The 26,387-nt window shown below is 42.2% G+C and overlaps 2 protein-coding genes across 3 annotated transcripts in view; one reads left to right on the top strand and one right to left on the bottom strand.

The window, feature by feature from the left end:
- Nucleotides 1-17,459, top strand: part of LOC137431343 (uncharacterized) — a 28,054-nt gene extending 10,595 nt beyond the window's left edge. Inside the window, exons 3-5 of the mRNA XM_068122573.2 lie at nt 477-1,814; nt 13,186-13,284; nt 13,379-17,459. Of these exons, the coding sequence (XP_067978674.2) occupies nt 477-1,814; nt 13,186-13,284; nt 13,379-13,509 (1,568 nt within the window). The 3' untranslated portion in view covers nt 13,510-17,459. The remainder of the gene's footprint in view (nt 1-476; nt 1,815-13,185; nt 13,285-13,378) is intronic.
- On the bottom strand, nt 6,565-24,874 carry LOC144892956 (uncharacterized). Of its 2 annotated transcripts, XM_078781890.1 has the most exons (5): nt 24,814-24,874; nt 23,290-23,359; nt 21,938-22,064; nt 8,923-8,987; nt 6,565-8,385 (listed from the first exon to the last, which is right to left on the bottom strand). In XM_078781890.1, exon 5 carries the CDS (start codon nt 8,070-8,072, stop codon nt 7,269-7,271), a length of 804 nt encoding a protein of 267 aa, XP_078638016.1. In that variant the 5' UTR covers nt 8,073-8,385; nt 8,923-8,987; nt 21,938-22,064; nt 23,290-23,359; nt 24,814-24,874; the 3' UTR covers nt 6,565-7,268. The 2 variants fall into 2 exon arrangements, with proteins under 2 accessions (XP_078638016.1, XP_078638017.1); XM_078781891.1 differs by lacking the exons at nt 8,923-8,987; nt 23,290-23,359; nt 24,814-24,874.
- Nucleotides 24,875-26,387: the final 1,513 nt, after the last annotated feature.

Here is a 26,387-nt window from a genome sequence, read left to right as displayed (position 1 = left end):
CTAGAACAGAGCGGACCAGGATGTAACAGAATGAAAATAACAGTGAAATGGGGGTTGGGGGTGGTGGGGAAGGGAACACATCAACAGCAGACAACATAGAGAGGGACTTGGAGGAATAAAGGACATGGGGAAGAATGAGAGCAGGGGGTGAACAGGATGGATACAGCCACACACTCACAGAAGTGGAATGAGAAAACTGGGAAAGAAGCAGAAATGGAAAAAAATATCAAGAAGAGGTGGGGGAGGGGGGAAAGGTCATGGACAAAGGGAGAACCTGAAAAGAGGTGGGCTTGGGGAGGGTTGATGAAGGTAGAAAATGATGCAGTAAAGTCTCCTTTATGTGGTAACCCTTTCTGTCAAGCACAAGTGACGTTTTGCTCTGGAGTCCACAAGTAGTGTTTTTGAAACGATTGATATCTGTATTCTGGTTTAAGGTTGGGATGTTTATATTCTTTTGTGTATTTGTTCCTGCACAGGTTACAAGTGTGATCAATCACTGGCTGGCTTAAGAGAGGTAAAGGAAAATTTGACAGACAACTCAAGCCAGAGTGACAGCAAGGAGGAAGTGGAAGATGACGAGGAAGAGGAAAAATACGAGCTAAATGAGGAAGAGGAGAATGAGGCAGTTGAAGATGAAAATGAAAGTAAAGTCCAGGTAAAACCTTCGAAAAACTTGACCAAAAAGTTTAAGTGTCTTGAGGTTGGTTGTGGGAAAAGTTTTCCAACATCCTACAAGCTTCGTCGTCATGAGCGTGTGCACACGGGCGAGAAGCCTTTTGTGTGCGAGATTTGTAGCCGTGGCTTTTCACAAAGCCATTACTTGAAGCTCCACCAGGACACACATCTCTCAGTTGAGTTGCTGCCTTTTGTGTGTGAGGAGTGTGGGAAGGCCTTTGCGAAGCAGCAAAAATTAGCTCAGCATCAGCGATCACACACCGGTGAGAGACCTTATGTATGCACACAGTGTGGTAAGGGCTTTATGACTTCCAGCTACCTGTCTGAGCACCGCAAATCACACTCTTCACTCAAGGAACACATATGCGAGGTGTGCGGAAAATCGTACAAGTACCGACAGGCTCTGCGTGCACACTGCCGCCTCCACTCCGATGACAATCCTTACATTTGCAAGGAGTGTGGGAATGTATATGCGCGCAATGCACAGCTTGTTGCTCACATGCGCTCACATACGGGTGAGCGACCCTTCCAATGTGATAAGTGTGGCAAGGCTTTTATTCATCGCTGCTCGCTGACCATGCATCTGAAAAGGCATGCTGGCAATAAGCCTTATGTCTGTATGACTTGTGGCCTCTCATTCCTCGACAGTTATAGCCTCACTGAGCACCAACGTGTGCATTCTGGACAGAAGCCTTATGTCTGTGAACAGTGTGGAAAGGCCTTCCGAGTGCACTGGTCACTTCATAAGCATCGGCGGAAGCATGGCTGCAACAAGGCCACAATGTCAGTGGTGGGCAGGGAGGGAGAAGAGTCTGAGGCCTTGACCCAGAGGAGTGAGGCAAAAATTGTGCATGACGGTGTACTTGAAGGCTCTAGTTTGGCCTGTGATGATTGTGGCAAGACTTTCCGCAAGTCACGCAACCTTCGGCTTCACCAGGCAGTGCACTGGCGTGATAAGCCATTTGAGTGCGAAGTGTGTGGACTGGCATTCTTACGGGCACCATACTTGCTCAAGCACCGGCGCATCCACGCTCGTCAGGCCGCCTTTTCTTGTGATGAGTGTGGCCGAATCTTCTTGAGTATGAGCTCCCTTCTTGCTCACAGCAAGCTGCACCATCTACCCACTGTTGATGCACTCGGTACGTTTTACTTGCAACATTACCGGTTTTTAAGATGATAACTCTGAAAAACGGGCCTGTTTTGTTTTTGCCATGAATCTATCTTAAGTTGAACAAATATTACGTAGCAATATAGTGCTGTATTTAACCTTTGCTGTTTTGTGCTAAGATATGCAGGTAACCTGCTGTCTCTCCACTAAAAGGAAGTTTTTAGAAATGAAAGAATATGCTTTCATCACTTCACTTTGAATACACAACACCTTTCTCATGTCAATGTTGGTTACATTCTGCTTGGCCAAAAATATTGTCACATTGGAAGCCTCCAAACGCGATATGCTTCCCACCGAGATATTTAATTTCATGAACGGTCGAAAGGTTCCGAACTAAACTGTGTGCAGTGATCACAACTTACCATTCCAAAAGTCACCCAATGAAAAGCTGAATTTTAGTGGCGGTACACCCGGGAGCAGAAGGCAGCAAAACATTTCTTACCTTTATATGGGTTTATTTACAGGGAATATGGGGAGAAAGGTGGACGGGACTTGGAACGGACAAACCAAGCAAGTCAAACACATGAGCAGGGAGAAGGGAACATGCAACCTTTAAAAGTGCATAGTGCTTTCTTTTGTACTGTGGCCGCAAGTCCTCACCTGGCCCTGCCCGCTAACAAGAGGTTTTTACACATACAATCTTATGCCTAGCTATACTGTCTATAAATTACATACGCTGCCTCCTCAGAGTCACGTGTAACAAGATGACTTACTTTGACATTTCCCTGTTCACGAGTAACTATACGCTATGAGAATCACATGGATCATACTATACTTATACAATGTATCTACAGTCATGGCCAAAAATATTGGCACCCACGCACTTTTTTCAAATAATGCACCATTTCTTCCAGAAAATTGTTGAAATTAAAATATATTTTGGTATCCACATATGTATTTCTTTGGTTTGCAGTGGAACAAAACAAAAAGAGCTGAAAAAATTACAAAATCTTAGCTTATTCCACGCCGAAATCCGAAAATGGCCCGGACAATATTATTGACACCATTTAGAAGTTGTTATAAATTATAATTAGATTTGAAGCAGGTGATTATCCTTTACTTTGGAATTGAACTCACCTGTGGTGAGTTGCAGGTGCCTGCAATATAAAAATCACTCATTCAACCAGTTTGAAGAGAGAAAAGGAGTCATTCTGCTGTGTTGTGTCACTGTGTGTACCGCAATGAACATGCAGAAAAGAAAGAAAACCAGAGAATTGTCTGAGGAGGTCAGACACAAGATTGTAGCCAAACATGGACAATCTCAAGGCTTCAAGTCCATCTCCAGAGACCTTGATGTTCCTGTGTCCACCGTACGCAATGTTATCAGGAAGTTTAAGGCCCATGGCACTGTACCAAACCTTCCTGGACGTGGCCGCAAGAGAAAACTTGATCGAAGATTGCAGCAAAGGATTGTTCGATTGGTGGAGAAAGCACATCGATCAACTGCCAAACAGATTCAAGCTGACCTTCAGAAACAAGGTACGACAATTTCAACTCACACCATCCATTGCCAACTCAATGAAAAGGGGTTCTATGGGAGGAGACCCAGGAGGACCCCACTGCTGAGAGAGAGACATAAGAAAGCCTGACTGGAGTTTTCCAAAACACACCGGAACAAGCCAAAATCCTTCTGGGAGAATGTCTTGTGGACAGATGACAACAAATTAGAGCTTTTTGGTGAAGCACATAATCTCTATGTTTACAGAAAACAAAATGAAGCCTTCAAAGAAAAGAACACCTTCCTGACAGTCAAACATGGAGGAGGTACAGTGATGTTTTGGGATTGCTGTGCTGCCTTTGGCACTGGGTGCCTTGAATGTGTACATAGCATCATGAAATCAGGAGATTACCAAGGCATTTTGGAGCGCAATGGTCAACCCAGTGTCAGAAAGCTGGGTCTCTGTCGAAGGTCATGGGTCTTGCAGCAGGACAATGACCCCAAACACACTTTAAAAAGCACCCAGGAATGGTTCAAGACAAAATGCTGGACTGTTCTGAAGTTTCCAGCAATGAGTTCAGATTTAATCCCATTGAACACCTGTGGGGAGATCTGAAAACAGCAGTTGGGAGAAGGCACCCTTCAAATCTGGGAGAACTGGTGCAGTTTCCACAAGAGGATTGGGCCAAACTGCCAGTAGAGAGGTGTAGGAAGCTCATTCATAGCTATAGGAAGTGCTTGACTGCAGTTATGTCCAAAGGATGTGCTACCAAATATTAAGTTTCGGGTGTCAATAATTTTGTCAATGCCGTTTCTTTTTATTTTCTGATTTAAAAGGATATATTAAGTTCTGAATCAAAAACAAAGGTTCTGTAATAATAACAGTGAAATAAATATTTGTGGAGACCAAATACTTTAGTCAATTTCAACTTCTTTTTAGAGAAAATTGTGAGTTATTTGAAAAAAGTTCAAGGGTGCCAATAGTTTTGGCCATGACTATCTCCTCACCCGCTTACACGTAACACAGACCCTTCCCAGAATCTTGGGCACCTGCCAAGGTTCTCCTTTGTGAACCCAAGATTCCGGCCTTAACATTTACCGTCGCACACCTAATGAACTTCCCTCGTTAACCCTCTCTCCCCTCCAATCCCACCACAATCCTTCCTCCTTACAAGTTTCCAGTCCCCCCCCCCCCCCCAGAGTTTCCTTCTGTATCCAACTTGTCCACACGATGCATCCTCGACTGCCCCTCATTCCTCCTCACACCCATTGTTTGTCAACGTATGCCTCGATCTTGGCTTTTTGCCCTGTTGTGTTCTGAGCCTTTCAGTGTACTAATTTTAGCTCTTCCAGGAGCCTCGACTATGTATACAAAAAAAAATCCCATGTGATGCCGGAAACTCTTGTGGTACGAGACTGTGACCAATCTCTATATCAAAACAAATTATATCCGGAGCCACCACATGAAACTGTCGAGGCAAGCAGGGTGAGCCGTCGACCAAGTCAGGATTATACAAGTATTGGCAAATAAAAACAAGACTAGAATTAGTATATGGGATCCAACTATTCCCAATTTCCCTTAACCCTACGCGACAGTGGCGCCCACACAATGATCAGATAAACAGTTATTTAGCATACCAGTACCAGGAATCAAAAATGTTCTACCATGAGCAGGTCCTTGGGCTAGTGGCTAGGGTGCCGGCTTAGGATCCTAGGATCCTGGGTTCGAATCCCGGTCGATCACTGAATTAACGCCAGGGGGGTTGACTCAGCCTGTCATCCTTCCGAGGTCGGCTAATTGAGTACCAGTTCACTGGTAATTCCCTGTTTGTCGTTAAAGGCGGCAAAAAGGGTTGGCGTCAGGAAGGGCATCCGGCCGTAAAACATTGCTTCAAAAAGGGGACAAAAAAACAACAACAACCACGGTTCCCGAAAAAGGCCAACCCCCACTTTGCGGGGAAAAATGGCCTCTAAAGGTGGGTTTTTTAATATTTATGAGCAGGTCACCAACCAACAGCTACGGCACCCAGCAGAGTGGCGAAGCATCCAGCAGGCGATGAGATAGCGGATAAAGTGAAGGGGGCAAGAACTCGTAGGGCAACCAGAAAGATCAGCGTGCTGCATGTGAAGAGTGGCAAACATGTGACTAGTGATTTTACAACATGATGTCCAAACTCTCAAATTTAAGCAAGAAGTACTGGTAGTGGACAGAAAAAATGAAAACACCAATGTAAAGTCACTTAATAGGGTGTTGGGCCACCATGTGCTGTCAGTCTGGCCTGAATGCTCTGTGCAGAGTCCACCAGTGTCTGGAATTCTGCAGGAGGGATGCGGCACCATTCTTCCATGAGAAAGTCAATCAGCTCTCACCTATTTGATGGGATGTTATTTGCTTAATTAACAGATAGGCCACACCTGTGTGGAAGCCATTGCTTTGTGTCCCTCATTTACCCAGGTGTTTCCATTCTTTGTCCACTACCTGTAGCTACTTAGTCTGCACGATGCTGATTGTAAAGGGAAAGGAAAAGAGAATTTGAATAATGTCAAAGCTTTGCTATTTTACTTCATTGTGGCTGAAGCACGTCGACTAATGGGATTGGTTCATGAAGGGATCCATTCACAAAGCCAGATATAAGGTCTGTGACCCTCCACGTAAAACAAGGGTCTGATCTGTTGGCTGAAAATTACTCTGTTGTCTGTAAATCCACCTCGTATGTGGAGAACATCAATTTTTTTTTAATGAAAATGAGGATAATTATTCATTGCAGTTTACTACATGTAAGTAATGCAAATTTTCAAACAATTATTTTTCGTCATGGCTATAATATAATGAGTGACAGATTTGGCTGAATCATTCTGAAATTTTGTTTCAATACAGATCCATCCCAGGCACAGCCTGCACAGATCAAATATCAAACAAGTGCAGCTGGTACAAGTGGCAGCTCATCTATTGCAGACTATGCAACAAGAGTAGTCCATGGGCCCAGACCCAAAATTTCACGTATCGGTACCATCTGGGTGGGAAAATTCTAGTTGCCATTTTTTAATAGTTCAACATCCCTAGATTATGTTTTGATATGATAACCTTGCCAGAGAGGTAGCTTATTCGTAATTATCATGTCTTGAATGGGCACACCCTCTGGCAGAACCAAAAATGCACTTTCACCAGGTATAATCTTTTTACAGCTTTGCTACCTCCCCCAAAAGTATGATATTTCTGTCTCAAATGTGTTAGTCTGTTGTAGAATACATTTACATTGCATGAAATTCAAGAACAACATCAGACATTTCCACATTTTTACTCTTTGCCTTCAAAACACACACAAAATTAGGGTACATGTACATTGTACATGGTAATGGATTGCATTGGTGAAATTCTACTCCCAGGATATGCCAACTTCCATGTCAATTGTTTCTACTGCAAGGCATCATGAAATAGAAGTATAGGTGCTGTGACATTTATAACTGTCTCTTATTTGCAGAATGAAATCATAGATTCAATCTCCATTGCATCACTCATCATCACCATCATCGACATCGATATCTGTGAGTTCTGCAACCAGTTCTTCCTCAATTGGTTGGTTTCCACAGGTTTTTAGTTTGCACATGTTTGTGCACTTCAAACCATTGCTGAGACATGGGCACTCAGGTAATTTGCAAGACTTCACACATTGACAGGATAAGAACTGCAATACAGCTTCTGGTGCTGGTGACCCACGCATCCACACGATGGCCAGTGTGCCATCATCATCTATGGTCCACCCATGGTCCTTGGGACTTGGTACAAGGGGTTGACATTGTAAAGATCGTCTCCAGATGGCAGCTTGATAGTTGGCACGAAGAACATGCATGTACACTGTACAGGCAATCTTCACAAGGTGGTAGTTGACTGGACTCTAGTTGACCATGTCTGGTGCAGAAAAGTTGGTAGCAGAGTGTATTCACATCTGATGTGCTTGTAGAAGGCACATACATTCGACAAGTGATTTATTGCAGCTTCTGAAACTGCTCTGCAGATACATCCCATGACTGTCCAAGCTCACAGAAAACCTTCTGGTAGGTCTTTTCAGACTTCATTTGCTTGAATGTGCCCATCTTTCCACGGCCTGCAAAGGCACTGACTGTATCACAGCCAGTGAAGGCATGCATACCAATGATTGCATTGCAGACACTATCTCCCAGGGACTGACCTAGCTTAGTAATGTCAAGGAACCTTGTCCGGTTTTGGGTTCCACATTTCTGGTGCATGGGACATGGTATTTCTTTTCTGAAGCCCAGACACAGAACAAGCACATCTGTGTCTTCAGCAGTGATGACCACTGCCTTGTAGCCAGACTCTGCTGCATGAAGAGCATGCAAAAGCATACGGGTATCTGCTTCTTCCTGGGTTGATTTCAACTCTTTGAGCCCCTCCCAGTGTTCCTCACTGATTTTAAAGCAGGTATCCTCACAAGTAACATACAAGGTTTTGTTCTGAAGTTTCTCTCTATATTTGTGTTCCTTCCATTCATTCACCAGGAACTTGATCAGACTGGCTTTGTTGGAAGAGCTGCTTAGTAGTTTTCTCCACTGCTGGATGTTATGGCCAGGTGCAATGCTCCTAAACTGGATGCCTGTATCTGCACCTCTGCTAGCTCTTTCAGCGTCCTTAATAGATGTCTCTTGGTAAACATCAAAGACAACATCAATTCGTTGGCTCTTGGCTCCTTCATGCAAAACCTTAGAAAAAACTGAATCTGCCAGCTGAGAGAATGTCCTGTCATTCCCTTTCATCTTCTGTACTAAGCCCATCCCATCAATAATAGTTGCTGATGATTCAGGGATGGCCTCTGCTGGTGAGACACACTTCTCCAGCTCTTGTGCTAGAGCTGTGTGGAATCTCTCCTTCACACAAACCCTTTGCAATGTCTAAAAGAGAGGCATGTTGTCTTATCTCTGCAGCTCTAAGCAGTGTCTTCCATGACTCAAAGTTTTGTGGTGAGATCAAATTTGAGTCATCATCAGGGCAGTGGATGACACACTGAAAGCGTGCCCGTTTCTTCGGCAAGTCATTGCTTCCTTCTTCAAATGCTGGATCCATCTTTCATTAGAATGTTGTCAAACCCTGGGAAAAAAAACAGTAAATCTTGTTAAGGGCTGTTTCATTTAAAATTGTCATGGGGGACAGTGTGCAGGTTATATAAAAATAGGGGGTGGGCAGAAAAATCAAAGTACATTGGTGGGAGTCAGGAAAAATTGAAATAGCTTGGTGTGGAGGATTAAACCAAGAAAAAATAGGATGGAGGGGGTGGTGGTATGGGGGGGGGGGGGAGGTTGTAATTATAACTGCAAACATGCCATACATTGGTGGAGGTGGGGTAGAAAAAATTGCAATACCTTAGTGGGGGAAAAATCAAAAATATCTTGGTGGGAGTTGTCAGAAAAAAAGAAATACCTCGGGAGAGGGGGGGGGGGGGGGGGGGGGGGGGAGGAAGGAGGGGGGGGTGTGGTCAGCAGAAATTAAAACATCAGAAGTGGGGGGCGGGTATTTGCAGACCACCCCCATGACACTTTTTACAGTCCTAAAAGACTCAAGTATGATTATGTATTGTTCATCATAACCTTCACAAAAATACATTGAAAGCTGAAAATTACTTCTTACCTTAATAAGATTGGGAGTGCACCTGCATGCTGGAAGTTTTCTTCTATATTTGTTATCACTATCTACTGTGAAAATAAAATGCAATATGTTACACAGCAGTGGAGCATGTACACTGGAACAGTCTGCAGAGTGAGCAGTGTACTATTATCATGTGTCAATCAGGAGTGTTGCCATGGTAACCCCAGGGACCAGACACTGAGTGGATACATATGATGTCCATGGTGACAGGGTAGGACTGATTAATTACTGGGGCTGGAATCCATACTGATGGACACAGTTGACCTTATAAACCTGAAATAAATATCTGAAATAAACAAAGGCTTATACTTGTCTTCCACATCCCACCCAATTCAGTTTACTGCCTGAAAACAACTTAACATCTACATCCTTACAATATTTGTAGAACATCTGGAAGTAAATATATGATTACAGGCTAACCTCAATATATCACTATTCAATACATCACTATATTGGATATTTCACTTTTATTCAATGGATCCCAAATTGCCCATTTCCTTATTATTAGCATATAAAATCTCCCGATATATTGCTATTCACTTATAGTGTGGACCATTTTCATGGACCCCGTCCATAGTGATATATCGAGGTTAGCCTATATTATGGTAAAATAACCACAATCAGTGACTCTTGGAAATATTCTGTTGGCTGGAAATATTATTAACTTATTATGGATGACTTTTAATGGAATATTTTCATGATATATGACTTTGCTTAATTACAAAAAAGCGCCAATTGGCCAAAATGTTAAGATGGAAAATAAATGGACTAAGCTACTCCTGTGGAAAGGTTATCATATATTAATTTGTTCATACTGACCCCACAAACATTTTAATACCACTTAAGTTTTGCCCCAAATTTAGTACCGATTTTCTGTCTGGCCCATGGACGAGAGATTATGTTTTCAAAACAGATACTTGGGCATTGAAAGTGATAGTCTCATTATTCATACAAGTTGTGTGACGACATAGGCCTTCTGTTCCATAAAATGTTTCCGGGCAGTAGCATTGCTGCCCAGTTTAAGTGTGCTGATAGGCAGTCTGCCTATTTGAATGTGTTTAGTCTTGCACCTCATTTCCAGAGCCTTTTGAAACAGAAAGTAGACGGCAAATATGTGCTCCTATATGAGGAGTCGCTGAACAAAAATAATGAGAAGAAGCAACTTGACTTCCACATAACACTGTGGGGAAATGCCGAAGTTAAGTCCAAATACCAAATACCATCTGCTTGTATCTGGAAATGGTAAACAAGAAGATCACAAATCGAGCTAATCAGTACTTTTTTGTCCCCCGTCGCACAGCGGAGCGAAAGGAGGACTATGGTTTTCCCGTCCGTCCGTCCGTCCGTCCGTCCGTCCGTGCGTGCGTGTTTGCGTGCGGGCGTGCGTGCGGGCGTGCGTGCATGCGTGCGTGCATAAGCGAAGGACCGCATTCGAATTTGGTGTGTGGGTGCAACCCATGTCAAAATCCAAGATGGCCGCCGCCATGTATGTCTGATGCCATGTATGTCTGAACCTTGTGAGATGAATATCTTGAAAAATAAGCGAAGTACCAACTTCTAATTTGGTGTGTGTGGGTGTATCTAGGCATAAGGAAGAACGCTATTGAAAATTGGGTGGCCACGTCAAAATCCAAGATGGCCGCCTCCATGTATGTCTGAACCTTGTGAGCGAAATATCATATCATCGCATGTTTTCTGCGTCTTCCAATTTGTCAACTCACATCACTTCACCGACGGGGGACCTAGGCGTAACGCTTCTTTTTTATTGTATACCATATCGAGGCGTGTGTAAGAGCAAAACTGACAAAAAACTGAAATTGATCACAAAAAGACAAACTGACACATAAAACATATGATAAAGGGAACGGGAGACAAGATGGGAAGAGAAAGGGAAGCACACAAGTACAACATTTGAGAGCAGGGACATCGGGCGATCTGAGGGAGGGAGAGGGCTTGGGGGGAGGATGCATGGGAAGGTGGGGGGGGGGGGGGGGTGGGAGAGTTAAAGAACACATGGACACTGCGAGGGCTTCCAGGAAAGAAGTCGGTATTTCAAAAAAGTGGATCTGGGGTGAATTAACGGGGGTAGAAGAGACCAAGGTTTTGGATGGGGGAAGATAAGAGATGGTGGTGAACAGCTGTTTTAAAGACCTGGAGGGAGGAGTGGGATTGATGAGATTGAGGGAGCTTTTCCAGAGGCGGGAGAAAAGAGGAATGAAAGAGTGAAGGTGAATAGAGAGTCTTGATTTTGGCAATTTAACCATAAGAGGGTTGCAGGCAAATCTTGTGCGACCTGTAGGAATATTTGGGGGACAGAGCACAGACAGAGCTGGGGGAGCAAGGCTGCAGAGGAGTCGGTCGAAGACAGAAAGACCACCAACCTGCCTGCGGTGAGTAAGTGAAAGGCCCTTGGAATTAGCTTCATCGCGGGAGATGATTCTGAAAGCTTTGGTTTCAACAGCGTGAAGCCGAGCTAGGTGTGAGGCAGGAGCACCAGCCCAGAGGGGAGAACAGTATTCCATTGAGCTGCAGATGAAAACTTTGTACATGTATGTGGTGAGGAGCTCAGGTGTGCCAAGGAAGGACTTCGTACGACAGAGGATGCCCAATCGGCGACTGGCTTTGGAGGCCAGCTTGGAAATGTAGCTTTCCCAGGAAAGATCATGGCAGATAGTGAGACACAAAAGCTTGAGTGACAGAACTTCTTGGAGAGGATTGTTGACAAAGTAGATGGGAGGGTTGTCCAGTCGGTCTTTTCCGGGAGACATAGTAAGAGTTTGAGATTTGTCAGGATTGAAAGACATGTTCCACTTGTTTGACCAGTCTGTGATTTTGTCCGGGTCTGCAGAGAGTGAGGAGGCTGCAGACTGCCGATCTGAGGGATGAGGTATAGAGCAGCAGAGAGTGGAGTCATCAGCAAAGAGATAGATCGGATTTTCCAGAGAGTCAGCGAGATCATTGATGAAGACCAGAAAAAGCACAGGGCCCAGAACACTGCCTTGGGGAACACCAGCCTGAACAGGAAGGGGGAGATGAGAGAAATCCATTCAGGGCCACACGTTGACTACGACCAGAGAGGAAGTCCGCCAGCCATGCATGGAGATTTCCATGGATACCATAGGAGGAGAGTTTGGTGAGCCGAGTGGGGTGCCAGACCTTATCGAAGGCACGTGATATGTCAAGGGAGACAGCTCGAATTTCCTGTTTTGCATTAAGGACATTAAGGACTTTGCCAACTTACAGGAATTTGTCAAATCACCTCTTACATTAGCTAGACTGAAATTCTTCTCATCTGTTTGTCAACAAATTACACCATTTTTGACCAAATATCAAACTGATCAACCTATGCTCCCATACATCACCAATTATCTGGAGAACGTTATCCAAAGTGCCCTTGAGAGATACATGAAAGGCAGTGTGGAACGTTATCTGACAGCATTGCAGTTGTCTTCCTTTGATGTTAGTGACCAAAATAACTTTGCAGAGCTTTCCATGTTTGATGGGTATACCCAGAGGTAGACATATCTGGGGTTCAGATCCTTTTAAACCTTTAGACACCCTTTAGACTCCTAAGACTCCTTTAGACCCTTACTACTATTGGAAAGTACTCTTTAGTTCTTAGGCCTGTAGACCCATAAAATCCCGTTAGATATATACCACACAAACATCTAGATTCTAGATAGAGTCGTGCTATACACAGACTCTACTTTTTTGTAATGTGCAAGTAATGTGCAATTTCCATTCACCTGGAATCTGGCTACTCTGCGAAGTTGAACAGAATTTACATATTGGTTCACTGAATTGTTTATGGGTTTTTTGGATTTCACAAGTATCACGCTATGCAGGACATCTTTCTTATTACTTGGTGAAATTATTTTGCCAAGTATGTTGGTCTGTAACTTCTGTTCGTCTGTTTGTCACACAATTTTTGTCTACTGTTTTCAAGCAATCGTTCTGAATTTATTTTTTTTAAATGGAGGAGTTCATATCTCAAAAAGTTATGGATGGGTTATGGCAAAACTTGGTGGATGGGTTGCTTAGGTGACGAGAACAAGCTGATTCGATTTTGGTTAAGGTCCGGCCTATCAGTGGGATACAAAATATAAAATGTTCAGCCTGGCGGAGAACTGCCCTCTACCGAGTGCCATTCTAGATCAGGATTGTGACATAATCTGAACTGAGCCAATTGGCGTCATTTTTGGATGTTGATAAATCTTGTGTTTTATTTTGGCATTTTCTATTCAGGGCCATTGAATTCTGAGCTAAAGATGGCTTCATCCAATGTTTCCTTGCTTGAAGAATCAAGCTGGCAAATAAACAAGTCCATCACACTACCTCCCTTTGGTTTGTACACAAGAATATTTCAGTGTCTATGTGTACCTGTGTTATACTGATTCCATGTGATGTCATATTGCACTTTCTGTATCTCTTTTCTCAGGTGCCGTTGAAGAGACCCTCTCAATGAGTTCTCATTTGCTCACCACGGATCTTTTCGACTTACCACATGACCATCCATTAGGCCCCTATAGCAAGACGTGCGGGGGACTACACTTCAGGTCGGCTTATTAATTTCAGGACGGAATGTTGGAAAAGTACTGCCTGCAGAGACCTCCCTCCCAAACCACCAAACCCAACAGGGAATTGCAACATTTTGAATCTTATACCATATCAACTATGTGAGTCTCAAGAGTCTAACTCTACACTATCCTGCTGGATACTCTTTATGATAGAATACTGACTGTAAATTGCTAGGAGAAAAATGCCATTCTTCTGGGTGTCATTTGGAAAAATTATTGGACCCCTCAACATGTACATGGTTGATGGACTTGAGTTGTTGTGTAGAAAATCCCACGGCACAAACTGCAAGAAATAGTGCCAGGAAAGAATCTTAGAAGCATTAAGCCAGCTGATCACATTATTTGTGATGACGATGCTGAAATCTTGTCACTTCCTTTTCCAATCCTCAAGATAGAATTGAAATTCAGGATATTGCTGAATGATTCATGAAATGTATTATGAACAATAGCAACATCCAAAGGACTGGGGAGGAGAACAATACGCCAGGTAGTCATCGGGACCTCACCAGGGCTTTTTATTTTAAAACATTTTTTAAAGGACCAACATAATTATATAGATATAAGATGTTACCAGCCTGGTGTTGGCTTAACGGTTAATGTGGCTGGCTTAAGATGCTAAGGTCTTAAGTTCAAGCTTCTGTTGTGCTGTTGAATTAACACCAGGGGAGCCTTTCAAGGTTAGCAAAATGAGTACCAGCTATCTGGTAAGGGGGCGTTGCATCGTCAGTGGCACAGCTGTGGCTCCAAAAAACAATGCAGCTAAGCAGCCATGGGCTGCATATGAATACCTAAATAAGATAGCACCAAATGTTTTTTGGAGGGGGTGGAGGTGGCATGAGAGATGGGTGTTGGGGATGAAGATGGTTGTAGGGTGAGGAATGAATAACCACTGACATTATATTCACCTTTTGACGAGACCACCTTGCAAAACATAATTGCTACACATGTATACATGCATACCTAAACTACCTAACAGTCCTGCCAATATCCATGTACCCCTCTGTCCCCATTGCTTTAGGGTACCTATCTAACTCGAATTTAAACCTATCTACTGTTTCTGCTGCCCCTACTTTCATTAACTCGAACGGCACGTGGTAGAGTACATACGCCAGGCTGAACAGTTTACATTTTGTAGCCCACTGATAGGTCAGATCTGCATCCGAACATTAACCAAAATCGAATCAGCTTGTTCTTGTCACCTACCCAACTCATCCACCACAATTTGTCCGAATCCATCCACAACCTTTTGAGGGATTGTGCTAAAAATCGTTTTGGTCCTATCTCTCAATGGTAAAGAATCATTTTAAAATTCTCGGATCTGGATCCATATCCGGATCTTCACCAAAAATAGAACCGATAGTCCTTGTCACACACCCAACCTGTCCACTAAGTTTCGTCTGAATCCGTCCATAACCTTTTAGATATCTTGCTCACAAACAGGGCTGAATACATACCCCCCGTCCACCTTAGGTGGTGGAGTTAACTACTCTCTGAGTGAAAGACCACTGCCTTACGACCATCCTAACTCTACTTTTTTACTCTGAGGCTGTGACCCCTGGTCATGTCCATTCTGCTGAATAAAAATTTCTGCACTTCTTTGTCTTTTCTCTTCATCCTGCTCAACATCTTAACCAGATACCCTCGTAATCGCATGCCTTCTTATGTATAAAGTCCTGCATCCTTCAGCTGCACTTAGCTTAGTCGAGCTAGCCACATAGTGAACTTGTCGCTGTATGCTGAACCCTCTCTATGACAGCTATGTCCGTCCTCACTTGTAGTGATCAAAACTGCACATAAATAATTCGAGTTGGGGCCTCACAAAATTCCTTTATCATGTTAACATTACCTCTTTTAATTTCGAAGCTATCCCCCTATGAATCCAACCTCGAACCACATTAGCTTTACCAATAGCACCTTGGCACTGTGCTGTCTGCATACCCACCCCTGACCTCCTCACTCCCACCAAACCCTCCATATTTGCTACCACTCCTGGATCCTTCTGTGTTTGGCTTCAAGATGCCCTTGCATAATGTAGTCATATTTTTATTGTTCATCCCCATCTCTGCACCTAGCATTTATTTTTGTTAAATTGCATCTGCCAATCTTTTGCCCAATCTTTGAAAGTATCTCGACTTTTCTGAATCTGATACTCCCCCATTCCTCTCGATACGATATACCTTGCCTCCAAGCTTTGCGTCATCTCCAGGATTTTCCAGCCACTTGATCAAAAACTTGAGACCCCACAGCTGACCCACAAGAAGGTTGGATTAATTGTGGCCGTTAAAGTAGTAGAAGTAGTAGTAGTAGTAGTTGTAGTAGTCGTAGTAGTAGTAGTAGTAGTAGTAGTAGTCTGCTTTGTGTCGTTATAATTGCACTTGTTTGGAAAACCACAACTATGAGGCACAGGATTACAAGAAGATTTGTGCAAATCCCAAGACCATTGTTGCACTGTGTAACCTTTGATAATGATTCATTTGAGCTTTCTTTCATTTGTTTGTTGGACTGCAGAATTTGTTTTATTGCATATGATATCAATTTTGTAAATTGTTATGCTCCGATATGTTTCTAAGTCATCAGTATTTATTTCATGGTAAAATCTGTTGCAATGAACACACTTACTTTGTTGTCAGATTCCCAAATTACAGGTACATTCTTACAAATTGAAACAGAGAGCTGTCATAAAACTTTTGTTTTGAGTTATTTGAAGGATAAATATTTGTGATGGTGAAACTTATGTGCTATTGCCATTGACTAGTATACAGGGTGTCCATAAAGTCCTTGTGCAACTTTGAACTGTTATAACTTTTGATGTACACATGATAGAAACAAACTATAAATGGTGCATGAAAGCATAGTTACCCCGCACATGTGGCACTAAGTGGAGTTAGGCAATTGGTTCACTCCATCAGTCTATTAGTCTGTTTCATTCTTTGATCGAGGATGTACTTAATTTCAATCGAATTTTATATTTTGAATACTCTTAGAGCATGAATTGGAACACAATACTGCAGTTTAGTAGTACTTTGGCTACTTGGCAAATTGTATGGAATTTTGAGCCGAGCGAGTATGTGCACAGTGTGGTAAAGCAGTTGCTTCAGTCAGCCTGTCTGTCTGGCAGTCAAAATGGAAAATAATTCCAAACAGGAAACGTACTATTTTAGGGATGCCATAAAGGACACAAACAATAGGCATGGATAACTAATTAAACGTGTTAAATAAGGTGTGTAAAAGTGTATGCGTCAACAGCGCTAAACTCCCGATTCAATGATTTTTTTTTCTGAAGCCTTTAAAACTTTTATTTGATTTCAATGGAATTATCCAGCGTGTCTCATAAGTCTGGAACCATCCCATAATCATAATCATGAATCATGATCACAAACTCACGAATCACTTATTTTGCTCCATGGTTCCAGACTTATGGGACACCCTGTATATTGAACACTGTGGAACACAAATCACCTTGTTTGCATTTTCAAAAACATTCAGTTTAGCAGTACTTGGGCAAAATTCTACACCGTCTCGACCAATCAAATTTGCTGTGCCCTCTGCGGGCAGAGTAACAGCAAGATTCCGACAAAATGGCGGTGCGTAGCGGTGCAACGAAAGGGCTAACTTAGTCCAAAAAACCCGTTTGTTTAGTGCATTTTTTTTTCTCAAAGATCATTTTTCCCCCTCAAACTATCGCCTGAGGCATTTATGGGTACAACCTGGGATACAGGGATTTTAAGACATTTTGAGTATGCTTAATCCAAATGTGCTGGCTCCCAAAACATATTTTCAGGATGAAGTGTCGAAACTTGCGAATTAAAACGTAATGCAAAATCGCAAAACATCAAAATGACTCAACAGCATAATAACATTCACCTCCTGCTAGCGGTGTTAAAACTCATGAAATGCTGTTGGATTTGAGCTCTTAATAAATAATACTTTGTACCTGACAAAGATGTAATTTGTTTTCAAGTTTTTAATTGAAATTACACTTACATGTATATTAATTTATCAAACCATCTGATTGTTGTTTCCAGACAAGTGTGAAATGTATTATCTGATTCATGACTATATTTAATCAACTCCTATGTGGACTAGATAAATCATCACATACTAAAATATGCAGTTTGGTGTCTGTCTGTCTGTCTTGACGATTTTTGACCGTGACACATTCGGTCGTTATTTATCCAATCTCAACCAAACTTGTCAGGAGGACTAAGGGTCACACAATGAAGGTTGTAGCGAATTAATTTGCCCCCCTCCCCAAAGGGGTTTTCCCCACCAATGGAGTTGTGTGTTGAAGTATATATATCTGTGTTAAGATAGCTTTATCATGGCGTTTTTCCAAGGCCGCTTCTAATAACAAAACTAACAAGAAATAAAAATCAGAGATTGCAGACCCTCGCCAGGACGTGTTTTTGATGGTTTTTAAGGCTTTTGTGTTAAAACAAATATGGCGGCCGAACGATAAGACCGATGACGTCATCATTATTTTTTTTTTCTCCACCAATTTATTCCTACATGACGCTCAAGAAATTTCATCTTGATGAAATGAAGTTTTGTACTTGTAGAATTATGACGTCATAATGGAAGCACCTATGACATTATCATTGACATGTTACTCCTCATGGAGAGTTTTTTTTACAATGAGCCATGTCTCAATTTTTTCTACGAAGTGCTTTCGGAGATTATAGAGGTGCAAAGTTTTTCAGTTTTTCCAAGATGGCGCCCGTACCTCTTAACCTATGACGTCATAATTATCATTTAAAAATTATACAGGAGTTGCACCTATGATGAAAATTTCCTGTCAATCGGACCAACGGTTGCAGAGAAAATCATATTTATTCTGTGCGGACAAGCAAACAGACAGACAGACAGACAGACAGACAAACGCACTCAAATGCAATACCCTCTCCTCTGGCATGGGTAATAATGTCAGACAACGAGTCAAATCAATCCTCATCGCTGGACTCGTCTCCAAGATCATTGTCATCATCTCTGGTCATGTGTTCTTTATGATTGCAGCAATCACTGCACCAACAAAGATCAGTGCAAGTGAAGCCAGCTCTGATGCAGGAACAGTTTGCCAGTTTGTTCATACGGAATATCTCACCATTCATCATTCGCTCTTCAATGACTGTTTGACAGAATCTGTCAAAAGCATCAGTATACACCTTAGCTTTTAAAGTTATCTTTGGATGACTTCAGCTTTATTCCGAAATTGGTGTAGTCCTTGGAACATGAGTGATGGTACCACACTTTTATCACAACCATGTCCTTCCCTCTTACTTCCACGAGCGGCCTTTCATCTTGACACAGCATGGCTGCTTCCCGTAGTAAGCCTTTAAGATGCTAAAACAGATCCTTGCAACTATAGACCAATCAGCCTGCTCGCAATAATCAGCAAGGTCATGGAATCAATCATCGCTTCTGACATCACATCCTTCCTCTTCTCCAATGGCTTGATCTCGGATCATCAATTTCGATTCAGAGCAGGTCATTCTACTCTGGACATGCTGCTTCTGCTGTCTCAACAATGGATGGAGGTCCTCAATGCCAAACAGGAAATCAGAGCTGTCTCTCTTGACATATCACGTGCCTTCGATACGGTCTGGCACCCCATCCTGCTCACCAAACTCTCCTCTTATGGTATCCATGGTAACCTCCACGCATGGCTTGCGGACTTCCTCACCGGTCGGTCGCAGTCAACATGTGGCCCTGAATGGAATTCTCTCATCTCCCCCTCCTGTTCAGGCTGGAGTTCCTCAAAGTTATCATTGGATGACTTCAGCTTTATTACAAAATTGGTGCATGAAAATTGGTGCATATTTCTGGGCCCTGTGCTTTTTCTGGTCTTCATTAATGATCTCTCGACTCTCTGGAAAATCCTCTCTATCTCTTTGAAGATGAATCCAATCTCTGCCGCTCCATATTTCAACCCTCAGATCGGCAGGCAGCAGCCTCTTCACTCTCTGCAGACCTGGACAATATCACAAACTGGTCAAACAAGTGGAACATGTCGTTCAATCCTGACAAATCTCACACTCTCACTTTGTCTCTCCGAAAAGACCACGTCTGGACAACCCTTCCATCTACTTTCTGAATAATCCTCTCCAAGAAGTTCTGTCACTCAAGATTTTGGGTCTCACTATCTGCCATGATCTTTCCTGGGAAAACCAGATTTCGAAGCTGGCCTCCAAAGTCAGTCGCTGATTGGGCATCCGCCATCGTGCGAAGTCCTTTTTGGGCACTTCCGAGCTCCTCGCCACATACAAAGCTTTCATCCGCAGCTCAATGGAATACTGCTCTCCCCTCTGGGCTAGTGCTCCTGCCTCACACCTAGCTCGGCTTCATGCGGGTGAAACCAAAGCATTCAGCATCATTGGAATCTCCTGCAATGAGGCTGATTCTGAGGGCCTTTCTCTCTCTCACCGCAGGCAGGGAGGTGGTCTTTCTGTCTTCTCCCGACTCCTTCTGTGCTCTGTCCCCCAAATGTTCCTGCAGGACGCACAAGAACTGCCAGCATCCTTCTTCTGGTGAAACTGCCAAAATCAAGACTCTCTCCTCACCTTCACTCTTTCATTCCTCTTTTCTCCCACCTCTGGAACAAACTCCCGCACTCTCTTCAATCCTTCTCCTCCCTCCAGGTCTTTAAAACAGCTGTTCACCACCTTCTCTTGTCTTCCCCCATCCAAAACCTTGATGTTTTCTACCCCCTTTAAAACACCCCAAATCCACCTCTTTCAATCCCCAACTTATTTCCTGAAATTCCTAGGAGTGAAATTCCTAGTAGCGTTCATTTACTTTATACCGTGTACCCCTCCCTCCTCCCCCAGCCCTCCCCCTTCCACAGATCTCCCGACGTCCTTGTTCTCTACTGTTGTTGTGCTTGTGTACTTCCCTCCCCCTCCCCTCTTGTCTCCCGCTCCCTTCATTGTATGTTTTATGTGTCTGTGCATGTTTTCATGTCCAATGTGTTAGCTCTTACACGGGCCTCGATTCTGTGTACAAAAAAAAGAATTGAAAAAAGCCACCTGGAAACAAGGGTAATGAATGAATGAATGATCGTTTTAAAGGCCATTTTCCCCGCTAGAGCAGGGGTTAGCCTTGCGGGTCCCATGACAATCATGGTCCCCTGTTTGAGGCAATGTTTTTATGGCCAGATGCCCATCCTGGCACCAACCCTTAGCCGCGTTTTACGATGCACAGGGATACGGTGTACCTATTCTAAACCGGGGTACACACCAGGATCATTCATCCCAGCAAGCTGGTACTCAATTTGCACGATCTCAGAAGGATGACAGACTGAGTCAACCCCCCTGGTGTCAATTTAGCGATCGACCAGGATTCGAACTCAGGATCCTAGGATCCCAAGCCAGCACCCTAACCACTAAGCCAACACCAGGTAATGCATCAGTCAAAATCCATGAACGGCAGAGTAGAAAGAAATGATGAGTGTAGTACACTGAAGAGTGTCCTCAATGTTGGTGAGGAAAATCATGAATTTTAGTCATTAAAATGAACTACTCCCCAGACTCGTATTCACATGCTAAGAGTCTTTCCTTCAGTCGCTTTCTGTCATGCCGTTGGATGATATACTTATCTTTTCTGCACAGCACAGGAAGAATCTGCTCATTTCTTTGTGATGCTGATTTTATTGAAGGGATCTTAGATCTCAGCTTCTTCGGAGAAGGTTGTGACTCGTCATGTAGGATTTATTTGAAGTCAATAAGATTATTGTTTTAATTTGTTCCTTGAACGCAAGATTAGATTTCTGTGTTCAACCTCAAAACGAGATTTCCAAATTCATTGAGGTAATCCTCCAATGTCAGGTGGCATATCCTGATAAATCATTGTATATTGATTTATAATTGTTATTATTGTAACCTATTATTGTTATTTTTGTAACCTCATATTATTGTATCGATCGTTATTTTTCATGTTATACATGCCTGCATATGTACATGTAATTAAAAAAAAAAGTAGTACTTATTAATTCATTTTATTTATTTGTAGATGTTACAACGGGACAGCCATTGGAATTTATTATTTTTCATTATCGTAATTTTCATTTTATATTGTAAATAATTTCCAAGTGAACTTTTAGTTGCAATGATTTGGTAATAAAACCATGAATTGAATTGAAATCAAATATACTAAATAGATATAGGGAACATATTGTCGAAATCCTGTGCATACGTACATAAAGGGGTGCACATTGTCGATACCCAGTTGTTCTTAAATGGGTGTATACTGTCTAAATCCTGTGCTTACATAATTCTGTGTCAGAGTCTCACCGTAGCCTTTTCTATAGCACTGACCTCTAATGTGTTTGTAGTTCACATAATATCATATATTTGAAGCGCTTCCTTGCACCCAATGATACTATAAGATCCCATACCGTACCAGTGGAACAAATGGCAGAATCTCACCATCAGTCCACGAATGCCCTGCTTTCCTGGTTCTCCACTTCATCCAGGGGTTCCTGCTTCTCCGTGTAAAAAACAGAGCGGAAAAGTCTGCACATCCAGGAAGTATCAATTGGATGAAGAGCACAAACTGTGAAAATGGGAGAAAATATTTTGGCTGTGAAGTTTGCAATAGCGTTATGGTGGGGTGATGGGGGTTGGGTAGGGGAGGGCTTGAGATGGGTGGGAAGAAGTATTATCATTTTACTTTTGGCCCTGGAAATCCAGAAAATCCAATTTCTCCCTGAAAGAAATTGCAATAATTCACTTTGTAATGTATGTAAATAAATCATTCTGTGTTTTATATGCTCGAATAAACATTCCTCATTTGATAGGCACCCTTAAAGAGCATGCATCACATGATGATGGACCACCTTACTAGCCTATAACAACATGGACTCCACCATGGAATGGACTTCCATGAACCCGAATAGTCTTTAAGATGGGTCATTCCATACCAACTTATCCAGAGCCGTTCCGTTGCCTGACCCTCTCAGGTTATGCTGAAGCAGAGATAGGCCTCCTTAAAGATCATGCATCACATGATGATGGACCACCTTACTAGCCTATAACAACATGGACTCCAACATGGAATGGACTTCCATGAACCCAAATAGTCTTTAAGATGGGTCATTCCAAACCAACTCATCGAGAGCCGTTCCGTTGCCTGACCTCAGGTTTTGATAAAAAAAATTCACCTGGGGGTTTTCGGGTCCACTGAGTTCAAAAATGATAATCATTCTTTTCTCCACCTCCCCTCTGCCCCCTACCCCCTCCAACATCCCATCACCTCGATTGACCTATGATCTGGCAAAGGTCAACCCAAAGTGAAAAACTTACTTTGACCAGAAAAATTACCCTGTGGTCAACTTAGATGCTACAATCATGAGGAACACCTCGTTCAACCCATAATGAATAGAGCTTTCAAGAAAAAAATATCAGGAGCCCCTAACTTACTTTTTAATAATTAATATCCCCAATTTTTATTGAGTTCCCAGAGAAACCAAAAATCCTATAATGTTCAGAACATAGGACACAATAAGCCTCATGAGCCATGTGATGAAAATGATTGCAAGAATGATTTTGGAAATAAATGATCAGACTGTAGAACCAGAGATAGGTCAGGAATTAGACCAAATAAATAAACAAGAGAGGGCATCTTTAACCTGAGAGTAGTCATTGAAAGATCCTGGAAGTTAAAAAATTGGTGTATGTGTGCTTTATAGATGATGACAAGCCGTATATTATAGATTATGACAAGCCGTATAGATAGAGATTACCATAAGAAAACCAGATGGTATTCATAGAATACTTACCCTGCGCAGTCAACTTGTTGCGAGCAAAATCTTCTGTTTTTGATCTTTTTTTTTCTTTGATCCAATATGGCTGCCAGACCACATGAGCGATGACATAAATTTATATTCTCTAATATAATTGTTGCATAGATCATGCTCAATACATTTCAAACTGATCAGACTTAGCGTTGTCCCTGTCCAATTATGACGTCATAATTATGGCACCAATGACGTCATCATTAGCAACACCTATTCCCCATATGGAGTTCTTTACAATGAGCCATGTTTAAATTTTTTCCATGCAGCGGTTTTGGAGATATAGAGGTACAACATTTTTCGGTTTTTCCAAGATGGCGCCTGTACCACATGACCTATGACGTCATGATTATCATTAAAATATTCTACAGGAGGAGGCGCTCCTATGGTGAAAATTTCGTGCCCATCAGATCAACAGTTGCTGAGAAAAATAATTCACAATGATCGGATAAGTTTTGTACTTGACGAATTATGACGTCATAACGAAGGTACCGATGACATCATCATTAACATATCTTATTCGCCAAGGGGAGTTCTTGACAATGAGCTATGTTTCAATTTTTTCCATGGAATGGTTTCAGAGATATAGAGGTGCAACTTTTTTCGATTTTTTCCAAGATGGCGTCTGTACCACGTGACCTATGACGTTATAATTATCATTAAAAAATTCTACAGGGGGAGCTGCACATATTCTGAAAATTTCGTGTCCATCGGTCTAACAGTTGCAGAGGAATTTTTGTTTTATTCATACTGATCAGATTAAGCGTTGTACTTGTCGAATTATGACGTCATAATTAAGGCACCGATCACATCACCATCAACACGTCTTATTCCCCATGGTGAGTACTTGACAATGAGCCATGTTTCAATTTTTTCCATCGAGCGGTTTGGGAGATATAGAGGTGTAACTTTTTATCAAGATGGCGTCTGTACCACGTCACCTATGACGTCATAATTATGAATAAAAAAATTCTACAGGCGGAGGCACTTCTGTGGTAAACTGTCGTGTCAATCGGACCAACGGTTGCCGAGAAGATTAATTTTTAAAATGCAGACACGTACGACACACGTACGCAGCTGAATGCTTAACCCCGCTTTTCGCTTCGCGATCGCAGCGTAATAATGGAGTGCTAAGTCATCCTGCAAATAGACAGAAATGATAACAGGATAGTTCAGAACCTGCACTTGAATCAATCAACAGTGAGACTTCATAAGGTTTGACATACATCTGCCCAATCAAAAGAGGAGTGCGCCCAGGGATGTGTTATGTCCCCAAAACTGTCCAACCGGAACACTGAAGCTATCTTCCGAGACATGTAAGATCTACCAGGTTGCAGCAGGTGGATTGATCAACAACAACTTGAGATACGCAGATTATTCTGCATTTATTTCAGAGTCAGAAGAGACATGACAGGAAGTTGAAAATAAAGTGAAGGTAAGAAGTGAGGAATATGGATTAAGAATGAATGTGAAGAAGACCAAGACAATGGTGATAAGCAGAGAACTAACCCCGGAAGTGGAAATTGAAGTAGATGGATGAGTCCTGGAGCAAGTGAAAAGGTTCACATACCTGGGAAAGATCACCACACAATGAGAGATGTGATAGTGGGATGCGGAGGAGAATTGAGATAGCCAACACTAGCCTTGTTAGAATGAAGGTCGTGTTAACATAAAGGAAGCTGAATCTTAGGAAAAGAATGTTGAGGTGCTACATTTTGTCAACTTTGTTATATCCGGCAGAGACATTGACAACAAATATAGGGACTATTGATAAGCTGAATGCATTAGAGATGTGGACACATATCCTACACAGACAGGAAAACAAATGAGGAAGACAAGAGAAAATTAGTGCAGTACTTCAAAGAGAGAAAGATACAATACTTCGGTTACATAATTAGAGCAGATGGTAGACAGAGACAGCTATTGGAGGGGAATATCGATGGGAAATGTAGTCGAGGGAAGCAGAGGAGAAAATGGATGACGGATACAATGGACTGGATGCAGGTGGCCCATGTGGAATGTCGAAGGGTAAACATAGGTGGAAATCCCTGGCAGTCAACCTTCTGGAAAGAATATGACACCAACAAACAAATGAATGAATGAACTCACTTTAGACATTTTGCCGGACAACGGGTAAGTGATGAGTTTCATTTCACCTTCAGCTCAACCATTTACCCTGTAGGGAATGCAGATCCTAAAATTTGTGAAACACTTTTGGTTTCAAATCCCCCGAATGGTCATGAAGCCCCTCTGAATTTGAATTTTGCTATTTTACAAAGTCTAGGAAAACATAATTGACGTGGGGGTAAGGGGCACTCTAAAAAATCTCCCAAATATATTTGGATAGATCGATCTTGATGATATCTGCAAGAATTAAGCAAAAAAAATTGGTACCAGTGGGTTTTGGGCTTTTGGCTAATTTATTTTAAGTTGCATTTTTTCATGCATCCAATCATTGCATATCACCACCTTGATGAGGTTAAAGTTCCACATAGTCCTAACCAAACTGGCATCTTTCTTCAATTTTACATCGTCTGGGGATAGATCCAGAATACTGAGGGGTTATGAACTTACGGTGACCTTCTTCAAGGTGGCCATTTTCTGGTCGAGTTGACGTGGAATGACCCAGATGCAATATATATATATATATATATATATATATATATATATATATATATATATATATATATATATATATATATATATATATATATATATGTGACAAGGATGGCTGTCCATTCGTCTGTCCACTGTTAGGCTGATTGGCTCTGTGAGGCCAGGTGCACTGTTATTGGCTCCTGGAAAGATTATCGTGTAGGCTTATTAAAAGCTGATATTCTAATCTGATTTTTTTTTTTTATGATCGGAACTCATGGCCTAAACTAGAACGGCACTCAGTAGAGAGCATACCTCCGCCAGCTGAACAGTTTACGTTTTTTATCCTAGAGTAGACCAGAAAAGCACAATACAGAATCACATTTACTCAAAATTATCCGTCCACAACTTTTTATGATATCCTGCTATACAGTATATCGTTTTTGGCCCTATCTCGCAATGGTGAAAAATCACTTTAAAAATTTATA

This window comes from Myxine glutinosa, chromosome 7 (genome assembly GCF_964187855.1).
Source record: "Myxine glutinosa chromosome 7, kmMyxGlut1.1, whole genome shotgun sequence".
Lineage (NCBI taxonomy): Eukaryota > Metazoa > Chordata > Myxini > Myxiniformes > Myxinidae > Myxine > Myxine glutinosa.
Note: the sequence above shows the minus strand (reverse complement) of the source record. Positions and strands in the feature narration are given on the sequence as shown.

Coding starts and splice junctions, on each gene's coding strand:
- LOC144892956 (XM_078781890.1), bottom strand. CDS start 8,072: ATGGGCTTAGTACAGAAGATGAAAGGGAATGACAGGACATTCTCTCAG.